This window comes from Notechis scutatus, chromosome 2 (genome assembly GCF_049901735.1).
Source record: "Notechis scutatus isolate UNSWTSFEM ecotype Mainland chromosome 2, rNotScu1.2, whole genome shotgun sequence".
Lineage (NCBI taxonomy): Eukaryota > Metazoa > Chordata > Lepidosauria > Squamata > Elapidae > Notechis > Notechis scutatus.
In genome coordinates, this window is record NC_142010.1 from 24735127 (window position 1) to 24759958 (window position 24832).

Genomic DNA, 24832 nt, shown 5'->3' on the forward strand with positions numbered 1-24832 from the left:
TAACTTAAACTATTGCTATATGCAGAGGCATTACAGAAACAATTGTAGCTATTAGAATTAAGTAAAAATCCCCATATACAGAGACATGACATAATTTAACATCAGTATTTCGCTGCTCTAAAAGTTTAAGGGAAGATAGCTTCCATATATTCTTCCCTGCAATTACTGAGGCCAGAATCTAGATAGCTCCTCTAGATAGCTAATGCATTGTATGCAATCATTTGAAGTGTAAAACTTTAGGAGTTCAATTTCTGGTGGGAGGTTTGAATCCCGTAGAATAACATTTATCTGTCTACTACTATGAATTCCCAATGAGGACCTAAACTAGCTGTGTAAGTGCCTGCCTCCTGGCAGTCAGTATAAAGGTAGCTCTCTGGTACTATGCACATATTAAAAACAGGTCCAGGGCAGCTGGTTGAGAGAGTCCTGCTGAAAAAAGTAATGTGTTGTTATGTGGATACTGGGTTTGAATAGATTCACAAAAAAACCTAAAACAATAGGTTTAGTAATTTTATGGTGCCTAAAAATGTCCTAAAGACTGATATAGTGGTTAAGGCACCAGGCTAGAAATCAGGAAATCATAGGTTCTAGTCCCAACTTAGGCACAAATGCCAGCCATTGGGCCAGCCACTCTCTCTCAGCCCAACTCACCTCACAGGGTTGCTTTTATTGTGGGGAAAATAGGAGGAGGAAGGAGTATAAGGTATGTTTGCCACCTTGAGTTGTTTTTTTAAAAAATAATAAAGGTAAGATATAAATAAATAAAAATTAACATGACAGTTTGATTTCTCATTCTTACATATGGTGGGGCTGCAATATATCAGGTCAAAGAATCTCCATTCAATGAAGAAAAGATTCTGAAATCAGAAGTTACAATATCCAGGGAGAATTAACATCTTATATGTCTTAAGAATGGTATAACAAATACAAGAATGCACCTATTAAAAAGAAGATATCTCACTAGTGGACTTGGATCTCTGTTTTTTCTTTTTCCAGAAAATCAAAATTAATTCCTAAATTAGGAGGAAAGAAATTGGTCTCTTGCAGGAAAGTATTAAGAACCTCAGACACAATACATTGACTTTAAATGATCCCTTCCAGTTCTTTGATTCTGTGTATTGTGTGCTCAGTATTTAGCACAAACATTTTGCTACTATACATAAATTTGGATTTAGTAATTAGGTTTACAATAGGGGAAAACAGTAACAGTGACCTTCGTTTGACTGAATTATCTCCTGCCTTTGTTGCAGGAGCTAAATAGTGCTTTCTCCTCCATATTTTCTCACAGCTGTCCTGTGAAGTAGGTTAAGCTGAGAGAGAATTAATAGCCCAAAGTCATCCAGTGAGCTTCCATAGCTAATGGTAGATTTGAACCAGAGTCTTCCCACTACCTTAACCTCTACTATCTTAACTTCTACACCACAATCTACGTTAAGCAGCCATATTCCCTTCTATTTTAGGAATCTGACTAAGAATATTTTGAATTTGGTATTCCATTCTATTATCACTGCCCATTGAATATTTTCCCCTCCTCAACTAGAAAGAAACTGACTACTATAAGTATCCAGGTTTTATTTTAGCATGAATTATTTGCCGGGCTTCCTAGGTATAGACCAATTCAAAAATCTCATTCATGTTGGTGCGTGGATGCATACGGCGCTGCCGCAGCCGTTTGATACTACCGTCAACTTCATAGCCTGTCAGCTTGTTATGAATGCATTCGTTCAAGTACTTCTGAGTGGCTTTTAGATGCTGGATATTCATGGCCGTATCTTCCATGCTGCAATCTAACTCTTCAGTGGACTGGGTAAAAAAAAAAAAGCAACAGTAGAGAAGAAAAAGTAAGGAAGGGTTTGCAAGCCCGAGAGGATATATTTGCAAGTCAGTTTTGTATCCACTGTTTTGCATCACAATGAGGTGTACAGTTAATTCAATAGAAGAGAATATTTCCAACTCAGGGTTGAACTGTGAGGTCCTTGGTGCTCTCTGACCTTGGTTGTTTTCTTGCAGACATTTCATTACCTGACTAGGTGATATCATCAGAATAGAGGGAGTGGGGTTTGCTCTCTGTTTATATACAAGTGATTTGCCCTGCCAGTCTTTGATGGGATTGTTGTTTAATTCTTGGTAATTCCTTGATTAGGCTGTTGTTTACTCTTTGATTGTTTAAGTTGGCAGTTCCTCATTTGGGATATTGTTTGCTGCTTGACTGTTGGTCTGATGTTAATCCTGGTGTTAATCTCTGATTATCTGGGTGTTGACTGCTATTGAGGTGTTTTAATCAAGGAACTATTTAAAAAAAAAACTTCCACCAACAGTGACAGGGCAAGCTACTTATACTGTATATAAACAGAGAACAAACCACACTCCCTTCTAGCACTGATGATGTTACCTAGTTGGATAATGAAATGTCTATGAGAAAACCACCAAGAAAAGAGCACCAAGAACCCCACAGATAATTCAATTTAGCATTTTATGGCATAAACACTGCAAGTCTCACTGACCAAATTAGCAAACAAACAATTAAGCTCACCTGCTAAAAATGGCTTTAGTGCTGTTTTGAGAAACTTCCTGTATTTTCTGACCATGCCAAAATTCATGGTCTGTAAGACTGTGTCATACATCCTACACAAAGGCTAGAAATATACCCTTACCTGCTGGACAATTGTAGCTTCAGGCAATTGTGTTCCCACGTGTCTCTGATACGTCCGCACCATTGGCCGTGTCAGCTTTTCCCGTGTCTCCAGGTACTTCATACTCTCAGGACCCTGTAGATATAAATTCAAAGCAAAGATGGATTCTAATGGATAGAAAAGCAACACTTTTCCAATCAAACTCCAGCTAATTCAGCTATATAAATATTTTAAATATTGTGTTTCATAGTTTTCAATGTTTTTTTTTTAATTTTTGATTGGGAGTTACCCAGAATTGGTTGAAAGATGGGCAGCTATATAAATGTTTTAAATAAATCTTTTCTTTTATGAACACTGAGGAGCCTCTGGCACAGTCGTTAGAGTGCAGTACTGCAAGCTACTTCTGCTGCAGCCAGCTGCCTACAGTTTGGCAGTTCAAATCCCTCCAGGCTCAAGGTTGATTCAGCCTTCCATCCTTCCGAGGTCAGTAAAATGAGGACCCAAATATGCTGACTGTAAACCGCTTAGAGAGGGCTGTAAAGCACTATAAAGCAGTATATAAGTCTAAGTGCTATTGTTATACACACCAAGACAAATTCCTTGTGTGTCCAATCACACTTGGCCAATAAAGAATTCTATTCTATTCTATTCTATTCTATTCTATTCTATTCTATTCTATTCTATTCTATTCTATTCTATTCTATTCTATTCTATTCTAAACAATCAGAGTTGGAGTGGGCTAAGGGAGAGAATTACAGCACAGGTGGCTCCCAGCCCTTCATATCTCACCAGTGTCAATCCACGATTGAGACGCATCTCATGCTGGAAACGTTGGCAGCGGTGCAGAGTACTGCGTGTTCCTCCCAGAGTTATATCTAATTTTTCCTGGCATGGAGAGAGAGAATAAAGGAATAATTGAACCAGGGTTTATCAGACATGCTAAAGTTCCAAATATAATTTTAAAGCTTTTTAAGCCCTACATCCTAGGATCAGGAGGATCCTTAGTATCCATCACTTCTCTAGATACAAAGTTTGAGAACAGGATGGGATTAAAAGGTCTGCTGTTAAAAGTACAAGTGGTCCTCGGCTTAATGACCACATTTGAGCCCAAAAAATTCTGTTGCTAAATGAGACATTTGTTAAATGGGTTTTGCCCCATTTTATGAACTTGCTTGACACAGTTGTTAAGTGAATCACTGCAGTCATTAAGTTAGAGACATGGTTGTTAAGTGAAACAGGCTTCCCCATTGACTGCTTGTCAGAATGTCACAAAAGGGGATCACATGACACACACCCTCGGGGTACTGCAACCGACATAAATATGAGTCAGTTGTGAAGCATTTGAATTTTGATCACATGACCATGGGGATGCTGCAATGGTCCTAAGTGTGAAAAATTGTCACGAGTCACTTTTTCCAGTGCCATAATTTCACACGGTCGCTAAATGAACTGTTGTAAGTCAAGGACTACCTGTGTAGATCAGTATTGACAGCATATTGGCAGCATATTGACTAGGCAATATTGGGAGTTGAAGTCCACTAAGTTCCATTAAAAACTGATAGGAAAGAGAGATTCTGATGGGTTGAATTAATATAAGGTCTAAATCTGGATTTTTTTTAAAAAAACCTGTATTTTCTGCCTTCACTTAACATGCCTGAGCAAATATGGCTTAATAAGACCCGGTTCATACAGCATGGAAAACGATAGCTGGGTCCTCAACAACTTTGTTGTATGACACCTACAGTTGTTTTGGGTGAGATGGGCAGCCATGTAACATTAAAGGAACAACAAATACATAAACAAAACCACAGACTAAAAAGGTAAAGCCAATTTACCTTTTCTGGCTTCTTCAGAAATGTTTTTTCAACCTTCCTGTCCTAGTCTTCAGTCCTGGAAATGCTAGAACCATGATGGCGAACCTATGGCACGCCTGCCACAGGTGGCATGCAGAGCCATTTGTGCCGGCATGCGAGCCACAGGCAGACTTACCTCACTGCGCATGCATGCACCTCACAGCTGATTTTTGGCCTCCCAGAGGCTTGAGGAAAGCCTTTGCAGGCCAAAAAATAGGCCTGTTTTGTCACTTCCTGTACCTCCGAAAATACCGAAAGTGACGAAATGGGCCCATTTTTTGGCCTGCAAAGCCTGCAGAAGCTTTCCTCAAGACTGGGAGGCCGAAAATCACCTGGGAGGTGCAGTGCAGGTAAGGGGGCGATGGGGGGGTTGCGCACGCATGTGCAGGGGGTGGGGGGCGCACGCGCATTGCCTTCTGGGTGCTGGCACACTAGCACGCACGTGTAAGCACATGCAACATTTTTAGCACAGGAGCCCAAAAAGTTTAGCCACTGCTGTGCTAGAAGGTCCCTTCTAAATATTGACTAGGGACAACTCTGCTGAATGTATGGGATCAGCCAGGGCATTGCCATTTGAGACTGTAAATCACAAACTATCCAGTCGTCAGTGTTTTAACAAATTGTGTGAACTGGGCAGTGGGGTAGGCAAAGGTTGGACTTCTTTCTATCCATCAGCAGATTATTCTAAAAAATTACGCTGTGTTCTTTGGCAGCAAGCTCCAGAAAATTGCAGGGATGGGGTGCGGGGAGTAGCATATGTTTTCGATTCTGTTCTAGAGAAAGACAAAACCCTAATGACATGCTGCTGCTAAGAAACAGAACAGGATATCAACCTACTTCCATTTTGTAATCGTTTAGTTTTATTAAAATTTATATTTGTTGCCTCAGAATTTGCTTGCTTTTTGCGCAGATCAGTGGATTGATTGATTGTCTGTCTGACTAAACGTCACCTATGTTACAGTAAACCTACCAGGGTATCTCCCATTACCTTATGACCGAGAGTCTCCTCCATCTTGCCTTGCAATCTGTTTTCAATGGCATTGTGCACAGCATTGCGGGTATCCTGTGCCTCATTGATACTTTTTTGTAACTGAAGCATCACTTCTTTGGTGAGAACAGTAAGACGCCGGGCATCTTCTATAGCTCCCGCACACTCTGGAGAATAGCAGTAATGAAATGAAGAGGAAATAAAGAGTTCTTTTCAAATCTGCTTTGCTTGTTGAATATAGCTTATGATTCAATCCAGCTTTGATTCCTTTTCTTTGCCAGTGGAATAGGCAAGGCCAGGTTATTCATGAAAAAAATCTACTCTTCTTTAATTGAAATTTCTCCTATGTTGCTTGTGTGATTTACCTTTAAATCATAGAATTGGACTAAAAGTTATGTGCTGGGCTAAGTCTCTGGATTGAGGTCATTACCACTTGCAAGTTCCTAAATCTACCTGCAGTGTTTTCTCAGGAAAAAATTCTAAAATCTTGAATATGCCAATAACTCTTGGGCCAACTAGATTAGCCCAATTAAAAATGAGTGCATCCCTAATATACTGTAGTATAGTACAGTGATCCCCAACCTCTTTTACGCCGCGCCCGGTATCCCCAACCTTTTTATGGCGCGGCCCGGTACCGGCATTAGCTGGGCGCCGCCATCTCTTTTTGATGAAAAAGTGCTTCCGGTGACCTCACCGGAAGCACTTTTTCATCAAAAAAGATGGCGGTGCCAGCGCTCGTGAGCTTTTCGGGTAGAAATGGTTTTCTACCTGGAAAAGCTCACGAAGCTTTGCCGCCTCCATCTTTTTGATGAAAAAGTGCTTCCGGTGAGCTTTCTACCCGGAAAAGCTCACCGGAAGCACTTTTTCATCAAAAAGATGGCGGCGCCCAGCAAGCCAGCGCCCGGTAGGACTTGTTCCACGGACGTACGGTCCACGGACCGGTGGTTGGGGACCCCTGGTATAGTACATCTACCGTGTTTCCCCCCAAAATAAGATCCTCTCATATATATTTTTTTGCCACCAAAAAAAGGCACCAGGTCTTATTTTGGGGGGATGTCATCCACTGACTAACCTCACTTGTGTATGTCGCCCCCGGCCTTCATTTCGCTGTCAGAGGCTGTCGTGTCCGTCGCAGGAAGGAAGCTCGGAGTCAGTGACAAAGTTCAGCTCTTTATTGTGCTCCAGTACATGCTTGGGAAAGGAAGGGAAAACCCCGGCTTTTTATTTCCAAGCCGCGGCCCGCGATGCCAATGACATCGTTCGAATCTCCGCTCTTGGCTCAACCAATAGCGGGAGATTCCTAACGACCAATCCGGGCGGCTTGCCCGACCAATCCGGTTGCCGCGCGCTTTAGCCAATCGCAACGCTGGGTTTGCAAGTATGTTAATTCCTTGTACAGAACACCCTCCCCTCTTGGTTCGTTCTCTACGCAACGTAGTCCCGTAAGTAGGCGGGGCTCCGTACTTGTCTACTGGACCCGCGCAGGTCAGTTGTTTCCTGGTTCCCGGCCTGTTCGGTCGGGGTTTTGTTGCTCTCAGTCTATTTGATGGAATCGTCTGGAGTGTGGGCCGCTGCTGCAGCTCCTCCCGGTCTACCCGGGTTGGTCGAGCTGCGGCTTTTGCCGCTCCCGCTTGGTCTTTCCGGGCTGGTCGAGCTGGCTTGGCTGCTTTTCCCTGGTGCGGCTTCGAGTTGGCTGATATCTGGTGAGTAGCTCCCGCTTGGTCTTTCCGGGCTGGTCGAGCTGGCTTGGCTGCTTTTCCCTGGTGCGGCTTCGAGTTGGCTGATATCTGGTGAGTATAGTTGGTTGAGTTCTATTCTTTCTTGGTCCCCTGTATTTTCCCTCCCTCCTTGGTTAGTGTTAATGGGGTTGTCTGTGTTTGCTTGCGTGTCGGTTGTGTTTTTTATTCGAGATCTTAACTGATCTATGTGGCGTTTCCATGCTTGTCCGTCCGTTGTTTGTAGTCTGTATGAATGGGGACCTGTTATTTGGGTTATAGTTGCGGAACCCATAGTGGGTCTCCGGTAAGGTTTTGCGTGAGACTGCATCGCCTGGCTTAAATGCCCGGTGTTTGCTTGATGAGTCCGGGGGCTTCTCCGGGTTGTATGTGGGGTGTAGTCTGTCAAGTGGGGACCTTAGTTTCCTCCCCATCAGTAATTCTGCCGGGCTTTTGTTTGTTGTCGTGTTAGGGTTATATGTTGTATTAGAAGCAGTTTATTTATTTTTTCCTGTATATCCCGTGCTCGATTTTCTGGATGGTTTTCTTTGTGAATTGGACCATCCGTTCTGCCCTACCGTTGGCACGCCGGATGAGCCGTCGCTGTCAAGGCGTGTCGTATGCCCTTTCTGCTAGGAATTTTCGAATTCCAGCGAGGTGAATTGGGGCCCGTTGTCCGACACGATGACATCAGGAAGGCCGTGGGTCGCGAACAGTTTATTTAGTACCCTGGTGACGGCTTCAGTTGTGGGGTTTTCATGTCGCTTACCTCCAGCCAATTGGAGTAAGCGTCCACCGTGATGAGGAATGTGTGTCCCCTTGTGGGACCGGCAAAATCTATATGTACTCTAGACCATGGTCCCCTGGGGTCTCCCATTCTAATATTGGCACGGCAGGGGATTTGGTCTGGTTTCTTGGCAGCGTGAACACCTGGCCACCCACCCTTCAATTTCTTTGTCTATGCCTGGCCACCACGCGTAACTTCTGGCCAAGGCTTTTGTTCGTCGATGCCTGGGTGCCCGTCATGCAGAAGTTTTAACACTTTCTTTTGCAACTTCTCTGGTACGACCACCCTGTCCCCCATAACAAACAACCTTTCTGTAGAGATAGTTCGGTTTGCCTGTTTCTGAAGGGTTTGAATGATTCGTCGTTGTCTTTTTCCGGCCACCCTTTCTCTACCCAGTGCAATACCTGCGCCAGTCGTTTGTCTTTATTTGTTTCTCGGGCAATGTCTGGCGCGGTTATGGGCAGATCGGGTAGCGCCTCTATGCTGAGGGTGGTCGTCGTGGGTGCTGGGTCGTCGCCGAGGTCGGGTAATGGTGAACGGCTTAGTGCGTCTGCATGGGTGATTGTCTTACGGGCGGTGTGTGAGCGGTAGTAAAGCGGCGAGAAGGACCACCTTGTCATCCTGGGGGATATGATGTTCGGTGTGGCCCTGTTTCCCGCCAGGATTCCTAGCAACGGCTTGTGATCTGTGATAATTGTGAATCGCGGCCGTAAAGATACTCGTGGAATTTCTTTACGGCTGCGACGATGGCAAGGGCTTCCTTGTCTAGTTGACTGTAGTTTCTTTCTGGCTTGCTAAGTGTTCTTGAGAAAAATGCAATGGGTGCTTCTTTTCCGTCCGTTAGGGTATGGCTGAGGACGGCACCGGCGCCAAAGGTGAGGCGTCGCATGTGACGGTAAGGGGTAGAGTCTCGTTGTATTGTATGAGGGACGGCATCCGAGGTTAGCAGGTCTTTTTGTTTTCCTGAATGCGGTTTCCTCACGCGTCCCCCCAGGACCATTTTGTTGTTTTATCCAGTAGCCTATGCAAAGGCTCCGCTGATTTGCCTTTTGGGGTAAGAACACGTTATAAAAATTGAGTAATCCCAGAAATGCCTGTAACTCTGTTTTGTTTTTGGGGGTTGGGGCTTCCTTGATGGCTTTTACTTTGTCCCTGGTCGGGTGGATGCCATGTCGGTCTAGGAGGTATCCCAGAAACTCGACTTTCTCTGTGTAAAGTTGGCATTTTTCCTTTTTCACTTTTAAACCGGCCCTTTGAATTTCTCTAGTACTTCCCTTAGCGACCCTCTAGTTCTTCCCGGTTGGTTGCTGATACTAGTACGTCATGAAGTAAGGGACCACCCCTTTTATTCCTTGTAGGAGTCTCTCCATGAGGCTTTGAAAAATCCCGGGGCCACGCTGACTCCAAACTGGAGTCAGTTACAATGAAATGCCCCCGGTGGGGTGACAATAGTCTGTGCTTCGGCGGTTTAAGTCATCGACCGGCAGCTGCTGATAGGCTTGTGCCAGATCGAGCTTGCGAAGACTTTGCCCCCAGTGAGTGAAGTAGATGTTGCACTACTGGGACAGGGTATGTGCTTTGTTGCAGGGCGCAGTTGAGGGTGGCCTTATAGTCCCCACAAATTCTTATTGACCCGTCTGGCTTAACTGGGGTGACTATTGGGGTCTCCCACCGGGCGTGATCAATTGGCTGCAGCACCCCCCTGTTTGGCGAGCTTGTCGAGCTGCTCGTCTATTTTCCCCAGCGCGAAAGGCACCCGCCTCGGTTTTAGCGGATGGGGTTGACGTTTGGATCTAAACTGAAAGAGATAGGGGGTCCCGGTACTTGCTTAAGGTGCCGTCGAATACTTCCTGGAAGTCCTTAGCCAGCTGCTGTTCCCAGTCGGTTTCCTCAGTGCGGTTTATCCCGGTGACCCGATGCCCAATGGTGCGAACCATTGGAGTCCCAGGAGGCTTGAGTCGGTTCCGGTCCACTATTGTGATGGGAAGTTTTGCGGTGCGGTCCTTGAAGGCTACGTTGAACTGTCCGGTCGATAGCGGGGATGCGGTTCCCTTGGTAGTCTTTGACTATCAATCTTTGGTTCTCTAGCTCAGCCTTGTGGAGATTTGGTACTAGTCGCTTGATTTCTTCCCAGGCGATCATGGAAAGGTAGGACCCGAGTCCACCTCCATGCAGCAAAGTCCCTCGATGCTTACTTCCACGTAGATCTTACGGTATCGTTGGTCGGCGTGGCCATTGTGAGTGTCTGGTGGGTTTCCTCCCTCTGTTGGTCTCCCCGTTTCGTCGGCCCCGGCTGTCCCTATTCCAACGAGTGTCGGGTTGGTGCTCTCGGTTCCTGGGGGAGGTGTTGTCTCGCCGGCGGTTGCTCGGCTCTCGGCGTCGGGGCTGTAATTTTTCCGAAACCGGCAGACTCGGGCGATGTGGCCCCTCTTGTTGCAATTCGACAGGTCGCGTCGAAAAAAGCGGCAGTCTGCTCGGTAGTGGTTGCCCCCGCACCCGCACACTGGGTCCCCGACTTACGACCTCGTTGGTCTCGTCTTGTCTGGAGCCGATGGGCGTCTTCTTCTTCTCCTTCGTCTGGGGTGTCCGAGGCGGAGTCAGGTCGCCATGGTGTGTGGCGGTTTCTCGGCGGTTAGCCTCGGGGTTGTCGGTGCGGTCCCCGTTCTCCGCTTTCCGTAGTCGAGCTGCCGATTTCTTGGTGGCTTCGGCGGCGGACGCTTCTGCCAGGGCGATATCGAGACTGATGTCCCCCTTTGCCATTAGACGGCTTTTCAGCGCCTGGTCCGGAGACCTAGGACCACGCGGTCTCGGAGGACGTCGTCTAGTTCATTGAATCGCACAACCCCGAGGTCCCTTAGAGCAGCTATGAAGCGTTTATGCTCTCGTCCTGCCGCTGATTTCGCCCGATAGAATTCGTCTCGTCGGATGAGGATGGGCACGGTGGGAGCGTAGTGGTTTTTAGTAATGGCGCAAGGTCGGCCCAGTCCATTGTCTTTACGTCGGCGGGTTTGGCGAGGCTTTCGCCATTTTGAACACTGCGGGCCCGCAGTGTGTCAGGAACACAGCCCTTTTCTTGTTTCCGTTGGCATCCTTCAAGTTGTTACTCTCGAGGTACATCTGGAAACGATCAGCGTACGATTCCCAGTCCTCGGTAGTCGGGTTGAATTGTGCGGGCGGAGTAAGGCCGGCCATCGTGTTGGTCTTTGTCTTCCTCCGGACCGTGCTTGGTGGTTCCTTCTTGTATCCCACCTTCGTCCGCCAGTGTCGTGTCCGTCGAGGAAGGAAGCTCGGAGTCAGTGACAAAGTTCAGCTCTTTATTGTGCTCCAGTACATGCTTGGGAAAGGAAGGAAAACCCCGGCTTTTTATTTCCAAGCCGCGGCGGCCAGCGCCAATGACATCGTTCGAATCTCCCCGCTCTTGGCTCAACCAATAGCGGGAGATTCCTAACGGACAATCCGGGCGGCTTGCCCGACCAATCCAGTTTGCCGCGCCAGCCAATCCGTAGCGAGGTTTGCAAGTATGTTAATTCCTTGTACAGAACAGAGGCCTTCAGGAACTTCTTCTTCTGCGGCCAACAAGGCTTTCCTGAAGGCCTTTTCAGCCAATAACAGAGCTCTGGATTGATCCGGATCTTTGTTATCAGCTACTGAGGCCTTCAGGAAAGCCTTGCTGGCTGCAGAAGAAATGGGCTGGCGAGGCAGGTGTTGGGGTGTGCAAGGCCCAGCTACAACTGTCCAAAGGTAAGTAGTAGGGCAGTTCCATCCCCCCCCCATGCACTCTGGAGTGGGCGGGATCTTAATTAGGGCTTATTTTGGGGGTGGGTAGGGCTTATATTGGGCACGTGTGTAAAAATCTAGCTAGGATTTACTTTCAAGGTAGATTGTATTTTGGGAAAACAATATCTGGAAATTTGGCTTGAGAAGAGAATATCATCTCTGTACTTCGTTTTGGTTTTATCTTTGCCTCTCATTTTATCCTTTCTTTTTTATGAATTTGAGGGGACAGAAATAACAATAATAAAGATTTAAAAGTGGAAAGGAGAAACAGCGGTGATGAGGTTTCTCCTGATAGGATGATCCCCTTATGAAAATACATGCTCTAGCCTGCTTGTCTGATCTGTGAAGGAAAGCACTTAATTTGAGAGCATACAGGGCTGACTCTGAGGGATGTTTATCTTTTCAGTGTCTGGATAGACACCAAGCTCCTTAACTGCAGAGCATGATTGGAGAAAAAAAGATTTATCCCAACTTTTCTCAGTTAGTTTTAATGCCAAAAATTGAGGGTTAGAGCAAGAATCTAGAGATTTGAGATAAATCACGTAGCCCTTCTTTATTAATTAGCTTATTAATCGTGCTAATTTCCTTGAAGTGTTGAATTTTTTTTCCTCAGGCCGTCATTTTAGCAAACCTTTCCTATCTGCTGATTGTTTTTGTCTTTGAATCTCTGGACAGTCTGCCACACCCCCTTGGTTTTGTGCGAGATACTGTAGCAACTACACCATTTGAGGATTCTGATGAGTTCTTATGGGGGTCTTAAGAGGTGTACATTAATTAGTTGCCTGTGGAACTTCTGAGAAATCCTAGAAAAAAGCAACCCAAGAGCCTATAAATTTTCCCACTTTATGAAGGGCTGGGCAGGTAAATTTGTCTGCAACAGGTATCTGTAAAAGCCTGTCCTTCAACAGGTAACGTTCTCATTTGTAGTTTGTTTCTTGAATTGCCACTGATACAATAGGAAAAGATAAGTATTTGCTAAAATGTGAAATGCATTTAACCTGTTTCTTCCTTTGTATTATTACTTGATAACCAGTAAGCCGTATCAAACTATGTCTCTTAAGAATTTACTTCTGTACATTTCCCAAAAGTTAAAGCAATTACCTGGTGTGAATGGTCCCACGGGGTTTGGAATTGGGGTTTCATTTCTCTCCACCCAGGGGGATGAGGGCCGGTCTAGGCCAAGCCAGGAGTCACGTCCAGCCCCTAAGAGAACCATGCGCAGAGGCTGGGGCATCAGGTCGAGCACACGACCACGTTCGCCACACAGGGTGTTGAGGGTTTCCCTGCATGTAGCTAGTTCCTGCAATAAATTGGGTGCTGATAATGAAGAAACCAAAGATGAAACAAATACTTTTATTCAGCTTGCTGCAAGGCGATCCAGCCAGTCACTCCTAGAGGAGATCAACCCTGACTGCTCTTTGTAAGGCCAGATCCTGAAGATGAAACTCAAATACCGTGTTTCTCACAAAATAAGGCCGGGCCTTATTTTTTTTTGACCCCCCAAAAAACAGCTAGGCCGTCTTTTCGGGGGTGACTTAATTCCCCCCCCCTTGCATCCTCGGGCGGGTGGGCGGTGATGGCTTGGATGTTGACCTCGGTGTTGGTGGAGCACTTTGTATCGGGAAACCGTCCGCCACCATTGCTTTCCCTTCTCCCCGTGCTGCCGCGGCATTTAGAGCAATGCCACGGCATTTGGCGCAGCCATGCGCGGCCAGCCAGGGCTCCTCCCTGCAACCGGAGCCTGGCGGAGACACTCAGCTTCAGGCACTCCTGTCACTGCCTTCCCTTTGCCTTCGAAGGCAAAGCCAATTCTTTTAAAAGTGACGCCCTACTACCAGTACGACAAAGACTCCCCTGCCCGAGAAGGCAGCCCAACCCCACGTGGGGAGGCGAATCTCCTGGGGCCACAGAGCAGGATCGGACCACCCTGGGAGAAGCGCCCAGCCACCATCCCTGCCTGGCGCCGGGCAGAGCACAAAGAGCTTCGCCTGGGGCGCCCAGCGCAGCTGACAGGCGGGCCCTCCTGCCCGGTGGCAGAGCTCTCGCCAAGGCAGCGAGCGCCTCCCTATTGGACCCTCCACTCCGCCAGAGCCATGCAGTCTGGGCAGAGCTGGGAAAGCGAGCCGTGAGTGCGCGTGCGCCTGCCAAGCAAAAGAACCGGCCCGACCCGAGCTTGGCTTCCTCCCCAAGTCCCTCCAGCCCGAACCTGAAGGGGCCACTGGGAGAGGCCACCCGAGGCAGTTATAGCGCCCACCCATCCGTGGACAGGGAGGCAAGGCGCCGCGTCCTCCTCTGAGCTGAGCCCCGCTGAGTGGCGCCTCTGCCCAATGCCCATGCCGCTGCAGCGTTTGGAGCTGCCGGCGCATTTGGAGATGCGTGAGGACAGGGACGGGCTAAGTGATGGTTGGAAAGGGTGGCGGCTTCGGGCTCTCTCCGCCAGACCCACCGGCCAGGGAAGCAGCGCTGCTGTCGCTTTGCCTCCCTGTCCGCGGACGGGTGGGCGCTATCATTGCCTCGGGCAGCCTCTCCCAGTGGCCCCTTCGGGTTCGGGCTTTGAGGGACTTGGGAAGGAAGCCAAGCTCAGGTCAGCCCGGCTCTTTCAGTTGGCAGGCGGGTGCGCACCGCGGCTCGCTTTCCCAGCTCTGCCCAGACTGCATGGCTCTGGCGGGATGAGCGGAGGGTCCGGTGGGGAGGTGCTCGCTGCTTTGGCCAGAGCTCCACCACCGGGCAGGAGGGTCTGCCTGTCAGCTGCGCTGGGAGCCCCAGGCGAAGCTCTTTGCGCTCTGCCCGGCGCCAGGCAGGGATGACGGCTGGGCGCTTCTCCCGGGGTGAGCTGCGGCCCTGGGAGATTCGCCTCCCCACGTGGGGTTGGGCTGCCCTCTCGGGCAGGGGAGTCTTTGTCATACCGGTAGTAGGGCGTCGTTTTTAAAAGAATTGGCTTTGCCTTTGAAGGCAAAGGGAAGGCGGCGACAGGAGCGCCTGAAGCCGAGTGTCTCCGCCGGGCTCCAGTTGCAGGGAGGAGCCCTGGCTTGCCGCCCATGGCTGTCCCAAATGCCACGGTGTTGCTTTAAAAGCCGCGGCAGCACGAGGAGAAGGGAAAGCAACAGTGGCAAAAGGTCTCCCGATACGAAGTGCCCCACCAACGCCGAGGTCAACGTAGGCAGCACCATATCCGGGTATGCAACAAAAGTACTTCCTAATGGCCAGCCCCCCCACCATTCCCCCCCATTTTGCATGTTCAATATAGGCCTTAATTTGGGGGGAGGGGCTTAATTTGATTTTATGCCTATAAAGCATGCTGGGACTTCCTATTGGGGGAGGTCGTATTGTTGGAGAAACATGGTACTTTGGCCACCTAATGAGAAGGAAGGACTCACTGGAGAAGAGCCTAATGCTGGGAACGACTGAGGGCAAAAAAAGAAGAAGGGGACGGCAGAGAATGAGGTGGCTGGATGGAGTCCCTGAAGCAGTCGGCGTGAGCCTAAATGGACTCCAGAAGATGGTAGAGGACAGGAAGGCCTGGAGGAACGTTGTCCATGGGTCGGACACAGCTTTGCAACTAACAACAACAAGGCTTATAATTAGGCTTAGATATAATCCTAAACTAGCCCAATCCTCTTCCACTTGGCTGTAGTAGCCCCCAAAACAGAGGTGGTATTCAGCAAGTTCTGACCAATTCTGGAGAACCGGTAGTGGAAATTTTTAGTAGTTTGGAGAACGGAAAATACCACCTCTGACTGGCCCCACCCCCATCTATTCTGTGCCTCCCGAGTGCCAGCTGATCGGCTGGGTCTTCTTTTGTTGCCCTGCACAGGAGAACGGAGCTGGAAAGCAGGTTAGTGGGGTAGGGAGGGAATGGGATTTTGTAGTATCCTTCCACAGCCATGCCCACAAAGCCACACCCATAAACCCACACCACGCCCACAAAGCCATGCCCACAGAACCGGTAGTTTAAAAAATTTGAATCCCACCACTGCCCCAAAGTTAAGAAAAGAAGCCCTATCTCTGGGTTAGCTGACACCAGCAATGATTTGGATTCTCTCCTCAGTAAACTGCCTTCTGCAGCGGCAGTTTCACTTTTCCAACAGAGATCCTCAGCCATTTCTAAATGGCAAATAGAGGATTTTTTTTTAAATCCTCCATTTCTACAACTGGCATAATCATGTTAACCCAATTCTCAGTACCTTTGCGTTAGTAATAGTTACAGGTAGCGACCACAACTGAGCCCAAAGTTTCTGTCGCCAAGTGAGATAGTTGTTACGTGAGCTTTGCCCCATTTTATGACCTTTTCTTGCCACAGGTTTCAAGTGAATCACAGCAGTTGTTAAGTTAGTAACACGGTTATTGTGAATCTGGCTTTCCCATTGGCTTTGCTTGTCAGAAAATCACAAAGGGTACTTGACCCCAGGACACTGCAACCGTTCATAAATATGAGACAGTTGCCAAGCACCTGAATTTGGATCATCTGAACAAGGGGTTGCTGCAACGATCATATAAGTCACTTTTTAAAACAATCATATAAGTCACTTTTTCCAATGCTATTATAGCCTAGCACTTAGACTTATATACCACTTCACAGCCCTCTCTAAGCGGTTTACAGAGTCAGCCTATTGCCCACAACAATCTGGGTCCTCATTTTACCCACCTCAGAAGGATGGAAGGCTGAGTCAACCTTGAGCCTGGTGAGATTTGAACTGCCGAATTGCAGACAGCCGGCAGTCAGCAAAAGTAGCCTAAAGTACTGCATTCTAACCACTGCGCCACCATGGCTCTTGTAACTTTCTAACTGTACCTTCGAATGGTCACTAAACAAATTGTTGTAAGTCGAGGACTACCTGTACTTCAGCAGGCTTCTATAGGATAAGCCTAGGATAAGAGAGCCTGAAACTCTGAAAAATTTAAATTGTATCTAGGTTCAATCCTTACAGATAACTGCAGACTGAGTTGTGTTTTAGGAGCACCCTGCCTGCTCTAAGCCAAGCAAGGAGCAGTCCCTTTGCTTTGGGGTTCCACACAGCCCTAAGTTTGCCAAGTACAAACTTAACTGTGCTGTCCCACCAGCTGTGATTCTCAGTTCCATACAAATTAACTGGTCAGAATTTCATCTTTCAAGATATGGTTTTCAATCTCTGAGGTACAGAGGATTACAGATTTTGAAAAGGTAATTTCACTGGTTCTTTCCCATGAAATACACAAATCTTGGACAAATCTAAAGCCTCGCTATATTTTCTGCTTTGCTTATTTCATCTGTCAATAGCCACTGAATATCTACCAGTATGGATCATGGGGTCCTGCCTTCCTTTTTTTCATCTATTTGATTCCTTACCTTAAGATGTTCTCCTGATGAGGCCATCATATCCTGCAGTTTGATTTTCAGTTTCGTAAATTCCTCCTTTTCCCATTTCATGAGTACATCTACTTTGTCAGATATCTACATGCCAGAAAGGAAATATTTATTTGCTTGCTTGCTTGTTTGACAAGTTTATATACCTACCCATCTCACAAATGGTGATATGCAATAAAATCAATAATTAAAACAGTCTTAAATAACCACTAAAAACAATTAGATGTAAATATAAATAAGATTGTCAGAGAATGCATCAGAATCTGGCACATCAAACAATCAATTAAAAAAAATGTGTAGTCATTGAGCATAATTCTCCAAGACAAGAATGGTTGATAGCAAATTAAATTGTGTGTGTCAGGATACACAAATAGAAGAACAGAAAAAAAAATCTTCCTAAAATAAAATCAGACGAAATGGGCAACTCATTGTGATTACTATTCCAATTTTGTCTTTATTATTTTTCTTATCTATCTGTCTATCATCTATCAATCTATCAATCTATCTATCTATCTATCTATCATCCATATCTCTCTTTCTCTATCTATCTATCTATCTATCTGTCTATCTAATGTACTATCATGGAGAAAGCTGGAAAGGCATAAAATATAAAATCTCTTATGAAAAGTTTAGACAAGATTATTATCATATAACAGAAAGTTTATTCAGTTAAATAATAGTTTCAAGACTGATAAAGTACATTTTCATTCAGTCATTCACATTGCCACATGATCTCAAAATAATGCTCACAAATTCAGAACAAGTTATAAAAATTAATTAAAGAAATCCATGGAAATTAACTCTTGCCACAATAATAGCTCAGGTAATTAAATAGAACATCTGTATTAAATATAACAAATATTGGAAAAAGGAAATCATTAGTCAGTTCTTCAGAATAAGTTTGTTCATGATTAGATGTGCCATGCAAAGAACACAATATTTTTGCACATACATTCTTTAAAAAACAGCAAAACAATTTCCTTGTACTAATACTGAGTGCTTGAGTGCTTACTTTCCTCCTAGGTGATACTGATACACTTCATTTTTTCTGAACTATGAATAGTTTAATCATGGCTTGCCCAATCAATGAGCTGGGTTCATACAATGCATTAGGTCGCAACTCCAGTTTACGATTTAAAATAGCTGAATTAATTCTGAACTCAGGTGGAACCAAGCAAGCAATATTATATGATGTTACTGTGATAGGTGAACACCATTACTGTATACTGATCACCTTATAAAAGAAGATCAGAGTTTGAAAAACTGATATTTGTAATGTATTAAGAGGAATAAACCATGAGTGAGTCTTTGGTACTCACTAGCATGTAATGAATGGCTGTGAGAGTAGAACCATAAAGAAGGCTGAGCACTAGAGAAGTGATGCTTTCAAATTGAGGTGTTGGAGAAAAATCTTGAGAGTCTCTTGGACACCAGGGAGATCAAATCAGTCAATCCTGAAAGAAATCAACCCTGACTGTTCTTTGGAAGGACAGATACTGAGGCTGAATCTCAAATACTTTGGCCACCAAATGAAATACAGGACTCATTGGAAGAGATCAGTAGTGGGATTAATTTTTTTTTACTACTTGGTTCTGTGGGCGTGGCTTGTGGGTGTGGCTTGGCTTGATGGGCGTGGCAGGGGAAAGTTACTGTAAAATCCCCATTCCCTCCCCATCCCACTAACCTGCTTTCCAGCTCCGTTCTCCTGTGCAGGGCAACAAAAGAAGACCCAGCCAATCAGCTGGGACTCAGGAGGCAGAGAATAGATGGGGGCGGGGCCAGTCAGAGATAGTATTTGCCGGTTCTCTGAACTACTCAAAATTTCCGCTACCGGTTCTCCAGAACTGGTCAGAACCTGCTGAATGCCATCTCTGGAAGAAATGTTGGGAAAGACTGAAGGCAAAAGGAGAAGGGGACAGCAGAAGATGAGATGGTTTGATAGTGTCATCAATGCACTGAACATGAATTTGGGCAAACTCCAGGAGACAGTGGAGGACAGGGTGACCTGGCGGGCTGTGGTCCATGGGCTCACAAAGAGTTGGAAACAGCTTAGTGATTGAACAACTATAACAACAAATCAAGGAAGGAGGTGGATTTGACAGGAATGCTGATCTCACCTTTTCTGTTTCTGCCCGGTGCTCTCGGATGGCTTTGCTCTGCTTGTTGGTCACGAGGCCCTGGCAGATTTTATCCAACATGGCACCCAATTTCTGCCGCATACGCATTATTCCCTTGAACTGCTCGTTGATTTCAATAAGAGCCTGGCGCATGCGACTGACTACCAGGCGTGTCTCCCTGAAGTACTGAGCCACATATTCATTGTTCTTTGTGTTGCAATAGTCCCTGGAGGAAGGCAAGGCTAACTTGCAAACCCAAGGCGGAGGCTTCATTTTGCTTTTCCATAGAGTCACTCCTGGCCCCTCTGGGGGTTTTCTCTTCACCTCTCCAGAATCCGAGACATCTATCTTGAATTTCCAGGAGTCAATCTTCAGCTTGCGCTCGTATGGTGTTTCCTCAGCTTGGCCAGGGACTTTGGCAGGACGCCACAGATCCAGGGCCTCCTTGCCACATCGTTTTGTCAATGTAGTGGCTTCTTGTACTGTTGTACGTGTGTCCTTGTGCCACTTCTCAGCACCAACCTGACCTATCAGCAGGTGAGCAGGAGGTCCCATGACTGCAGTTGAAGTCCTGGGCCTGTCAGGGAAGAGGAGTCAATGTTACATTTTTAGCAGGGAAGGATTCCACGCCAAGGGCATGACGTGGGGAGGTGTGGCATTCACGTTGTGAGGTCATGGAAGGGAATTGCAATCAGTGGCATAATGATCTGAACTGGGAAAGAAGGAAACCAAACTTTGGCATGCTGACCTTTTCACCTGATAAAATATAGGGTGTCTCATGAACAGAGGTGATATTCAGCAGGTTCTGACCAGTACTGGAGAACCGGTAGAGGAAATTCTGAGTAGTTCAGAGAACCAGCAAACACCACCTCTGACTGGCCCCGCCCCCATCTCTTCTCTGCCTCCCGAGTCCCAGCTGATTGGCTGGGTCTTCTTTTGTTGCACTGCACAGGAGAACAGAGCTGGAAAGCAGGTTAGTGGGGTGGGGAGGGAATGGGGATTTTGCAGTAACCTTCCCTGGAGGGGGGAGGAATGGAGATTGCAGCCAGCCTTCCTCTGCCACACCCACCAAGCCACCCCCACAGAACTGGTAGTAAAAAATTTTGAATCCCACCACTGAACATGAAGCCATGCCCTCAACACAAAACTCCCAATAGAAGACAATATGTGTAGCGCAGGATTGAACTGTGAGCCCTTGGTGCTCTCTTTGCTCAGTGCACTGATGATATTACCTAGTCAGGTCATGAAATGGCTGCAGGCAGACAACCAAACTCACCAAGGACTTTTGTTCAGTCCCCTTTCCTATCATTATTTGGAATTGAAAGTTTGATAATTCTAAAAATTGGAATATCCCCAGGTCCATCTCTATTTTAATACTTGCAGGTGTTTCCCTGACTCGCGATTGTGACTTTGACAATGTGAGAATATTGACATTTCAGAGAAATTACTTTTTCGGTATCGGAATCTAAGATAGGTAAACTTATTTGGAGGGCCCAGAAACTGAGTGGATGGGAATAGAACAATCAACTTTTCAGATATTAAAGTTCAGTTTTTAATATGATACAGTCAGCAAGGGAATGATTCGAATTCTAATCTTCATAGGGTAGCCAATAGCCTAGGTTGTCCAAATTCTTCCTGTAATTTGCTCTATTTCATATGCTGTTCTCTCTTGAACACTCATTGCTATTAGCCCCTGAGTGTCCTTAAACATTTCATCACTTGTTTGTTTCTCCATTCCCTCCTCAGTTTCCAGAACTGCTATAATCTCTTACATTTTGAATAATTTATTGCTTCTTCAGCTGCTGCTGCTTCTTTTTTAAACTATAGCAGTTATAACTTGCTTATTGCTTAAAGCTACAGCTGTGCTATATTTACATTATTTTTTTTCATAACGAGTTTGGATGGATGGAAATATACGTACATTCAGCAATAAGCCTGCTACAGACATGCATACTCTTGACAGGATGACCTGAATGTAATTTATTTTTCTGCTTGATCAATGAGCTAGCAAATAATGAGAGCAATTAAGACTTGGCCAGAGGGATACTCAAATAAACTTCAAGCAGTGTGGAGAACAAAACACGTTTCTCAGCAATTTGTGAGGTGGGTGTAATCCTCTTGCTCAAAAAGAAGCCCAACCTGTTGGAACTGGAAGCTTGTGTCCTTAATGGAGAAAGTAAAAGGCTTACGGACTTCGTTTCTATGCTGCAATATGTCAGTGTTATGTCTCACCTTTCCAAGGAAGATGAAAAGTCCAAACTCCGACAAATACAGGGAGGCAAGAAGATTCAGTATTTACAGAGTTAATTCCTTTATACAGACAATGTTCTTGGCATTATAACAAACGCTGCCTGCCAAGTCCGACAAGATAACCAGAAGAATTAATCACTAAAGCTTTCAAGAAACAAAACACACCGAAGCCTGACAGAAAAGTAACACTTTGTCCCATACAGCAGTGATCCCCAACCTTTTTTATGCGCGCCCAGTACCGGCATCAGCTGGGCGCCGTGCCCAGTTACCGGCATCAACTGGGCGCCGCCATCTTTTTGATGAAAAAGTGCTTCCGGTGACCTCACCGGAAGCACTTTTTCATCAAAAAGATGGCGCGCCAAGCTCGGTGAGCTTTTCCGGGTAGAAATGGCTTTCTACCGGAAAAGCTCACCGAAGCACTATCAAAAAAGATGGCGGCGCCCAGCAACCAGCGGCCGGTAAGACTTGTTCCGCAGACCGGTACAGGTCCGCGGACCGGTGGTTGGGGACCCTGCCGTACAGAGTTTCCAGAGAAAACACACCCACTTTTATCCCCTGTGGGGTGTGTCTCAATAACTCAGCTCACTCTCTGATTCGCCCATGCCTCCTACGTTGCAGTTCACACTTCTTCCTGCGACGCTGCCTCGGATCAAGCCAACATTCGTCTACTTGATTCCCTGTCAGAGGCTGCTCCGATATGCCTTCCTCCTCCTGATTAGTCTCAGGCTGTCCCTCTCGGTTATCTGCTGAAACCTGAGGTATTATCAGGGAGGAAGGCATTGCCGAAGAGGAAGGTCCTGGGGAGGAAGGCATTCCCAATTCCTCCTCCTCATCTTCCGAGTCCTCTTCCTCTAACAACGCAGGCTCAGGAATCGGAGCCACAACATGTCGGTATTGCAGAAAATGAGAATGTCTTCAGTAGAACAGGTGGCGCCCCTTAGGAGGGGCAAAAGAGTAAGTCCTGTGGAAAGGGAAACAGGTGAAGCACATGACCCTGAGGAGTCAGAAAATCAGGAGATTGAACTCAGCAACTGACACCAAGCTCTTGCTCTAGAATGGGTGTCAAACTCAAGGCCCGCGGACTGGATCTGGCCTGCAGGGTGCTGAGATCTGACCCGCGGGGCTGCCCTGGAAACAGCAGAGGACCTGCCCACAGTGCCTCTGCCAGCAAAAATGGAGCTGTTGCAGCTGAAAATGGAGCTCAGGAGCCCATTTTCACTGGCAGAGCACTTGGGTCACCACAGGTGCCCCCAACATGAGTGATGTCAAGCTAGCCACACCAACCCTGGCCCCGCCCACCCTGGCCCATCAAGGTCAAACACAACCCTGATGTGACCCTCAATTAAACTGAGTTTGACACCCCTGTTGTAGAAGATCATTCTTTACCCCTTGAGCAAATTTGACCAATCCCTGCCTGGATCTATGACAAATCGCCATAGCCAACCCGCCGCAGGACAGCTCACTGCGGGACAAGAGTTACACTAATATCGAAGAAGTGGTAGAATAGAATCATTTAAAAGAAGGATGGAAAAGGAGGGGCAAAATGAAATGTGAATGACAAATAATTAAATTGTACTGTTGAATGGTCTCCTGGTGAGTTGTCCCATGGCGAGTTGGCCTTGGCGAGTTGATCATAGCAAGTTGGCAGTGATGAGTTGACTGCAGCGAGTTGGCCCATTCCGCCCAGTCTCCCATAAAAAGTTGGAAGATACCTGGGCCTCCATAGGATGATTTGGAGATTAAGAGAATAACAATAACAGAATTAACAGCATTGGAAGTCTTGGAGGTCTTCTAGTCCAACCCCCTGCTCAAGCAGGAGACCTTGTACCATTTCAAACAAATAGTCGCCCAGTCTCTTCTTAGAAACCTCCAATGTTGGAGCACTAATGCTGATTAGATTAGCAGAAAGCTGCAACACCAAAGCTAGTCGGGGGTACTGTTAACAATCTAGCTCTTGCATTATCCCAAATGTTGGAAACAACAGGGAGAATTTCAAATCACAAGAGGACAAATACAGTGTCGTAGGCTTAAATTTAGGATTAGAACCCAAACCCGGATGTTTACTAATTATTCAAAAGGAATCGTCTAAACAAGATAAGTTGTGTTCTATTCAAAGGAAGCATACATATTAGCATTAGCATTTAGATTTATATATCGCTTTATAGTACTTTACAGCCCTCTCTAAGCGGTTGACAGAGTCAGCCTATTGCACCCAACAATCTGGGTCCTCATTTTACCCACCTCAGAAGGATGGAAGGCTGAGTCAACCTTGAGCCTGGTGGGATCTGAACTGCCAAACTTAGGCAGCTGGCTGCAGAAGTAGCTTGCGGTACTGCACTCTAACCACTGCGCCACAGAGGCTCATATGCACTGAAATTCACAAAGCTGAGCATGGAATTCTGTTGAGAGTGTTTGGGTAAGAATAAAAAAAAGGAAAGGGGAATGAATGTGTCACACAGGTTTATTTTAAACTGTCCGGACAAGCAAAAGATATGGAAGAAGCCTTGAGTGTTCATGGAAGAGGTCAGAACCTGGAAACAATGCTTCTCTTATGCTCCACACTTCGACCTTTTAGAATATGCTCCCCACCCCCACAGCAAAGATCTGGGTAGATCCCATCTTGGTCCCCTATCAAAAAATGATGGAAACAGCCTTTTTAGACAAGCCTTTGGATGCAATTATCCAAACAAAGGATACTCTATGTTTCTTATATGATTAAATTTTACTGATTTTTTTTTTACAGCATCCATATTTTTCATGAGTTGATTTATAAACTGGCTAGCTATATATTATTGTGGCAGTATGTCAATATTCAAAGTGAATACAGAATATTCCATAATATATGACATTTAGTTTAGACTACCTAGGTAAAAAAGAATAATTAGTATTGCTGCAGGATCTAGTCTTCTACTGGGAAAGCCACAATAAGACAGGGTTAATTGACAAAGTTCCCTCAAACTTTCTTTCCCACCAACATACACTGTACAAATCCCTGGAAAACTCAGATGCATTACCCTGTAGCCCCACCACCTCTGGCTGCATTCACATAACTCACTAAACTGAGTTAACAAAAGACAATGGCTACACTGACAAAATTGGCCATTCCCTAAAGCGTTCAACCCTGTGATTTTTATTAATCCAATGTCCCGGTTTATGCAACACAAAGACTGGGACTCCCACAACAACCCATTTCATGGCCAAAGTGAGTCAGGGAAGCGTCCGATGAAATGGTCCTCCTGCGCCATATTTACCTGTGTGCAAAAAAAGCGGAGATCTCTGAGGCCACGTTAAGGAGACCGGCCTCCGCTCCAGCCTTCGGGAGGGTTTGTGAGGCACGTGTTCAGCCTCACAATCAGGTTGTGAATTCT

At 46.2% G+C, this 24832-nt stretch overlaps 1 protein-coding gene across 2 annotated transcripts; it reads right to left on the bottom strand.

Moving 5' to 3' along the window:
- Positions 1 to 78: 78 nt before the first annotated feature.
- Positions 79 to 24797, bottom strand: TEKTL1 (tektin like 1). Of its 2 annotated transcripts, none has more exons than XM_026683044.2 (8): positions 24716 to 24797; positions 19215 to 19791; positions 17080 to 17184; positions 12855 to 13053; positions 5475 to 5641; positions 3423 to 3518; positions 2655 to 2768; positions 79 to 1803 (listed from the first exon to the last, which is right to left on the bottom strand). In XM_026683044.2, the coding sequence occupies exons 2-8, from the start codon at positions 19767 to 19769 to the stop codon at positions 1603 to 1605; spliced, it is 1437 nt and encodes a 478-aa protein (XP_026538829.1). In that variant the 5' UTR covers positions 19770 to 19791; positions 24716 to 24797; the 3' UTR covers positions 79 to 1602. The 2 variants fall into 2 exon arrangements, with proteins under 2 accessions (XP_026538829.1, XP_087809897.1); XM_087953771.1 differs by lacking the exon at positions 24716 to 24797 and adding an exon at positions 23706 to 23866.
- Positions 24798 to 24832: the final 35 nt, after the last annotated feature.

What these genes read in the sequence shown, in the direction of transcription:
- TEKTL1 (XM_026683044.2), bottom strand. Translation starts at nt 19,769, where the DNA reads ATGGGACCTCCTGCTCACCTGCTGATAGGTCAGGTTGGTGCTGAGAAG. An exon ending in CATCAGGAGAACATCTTAAG is followed by an intron (nt 13,054 to 17,079) that starts GTAAGGAATCAA and finishes AATTTATTGCAG; the next exon opens with GAACTAGCTACATGCAGGGA. An exon ending in AAGCTACAATTGTCCAGCAG is followed by an intron (nt 1,804 to 2,654) that starts GTAAGGGTATAT and finishes TTTTTTACCCAG; the next exon opens with TCCACTGAAGAGTTAGATTG.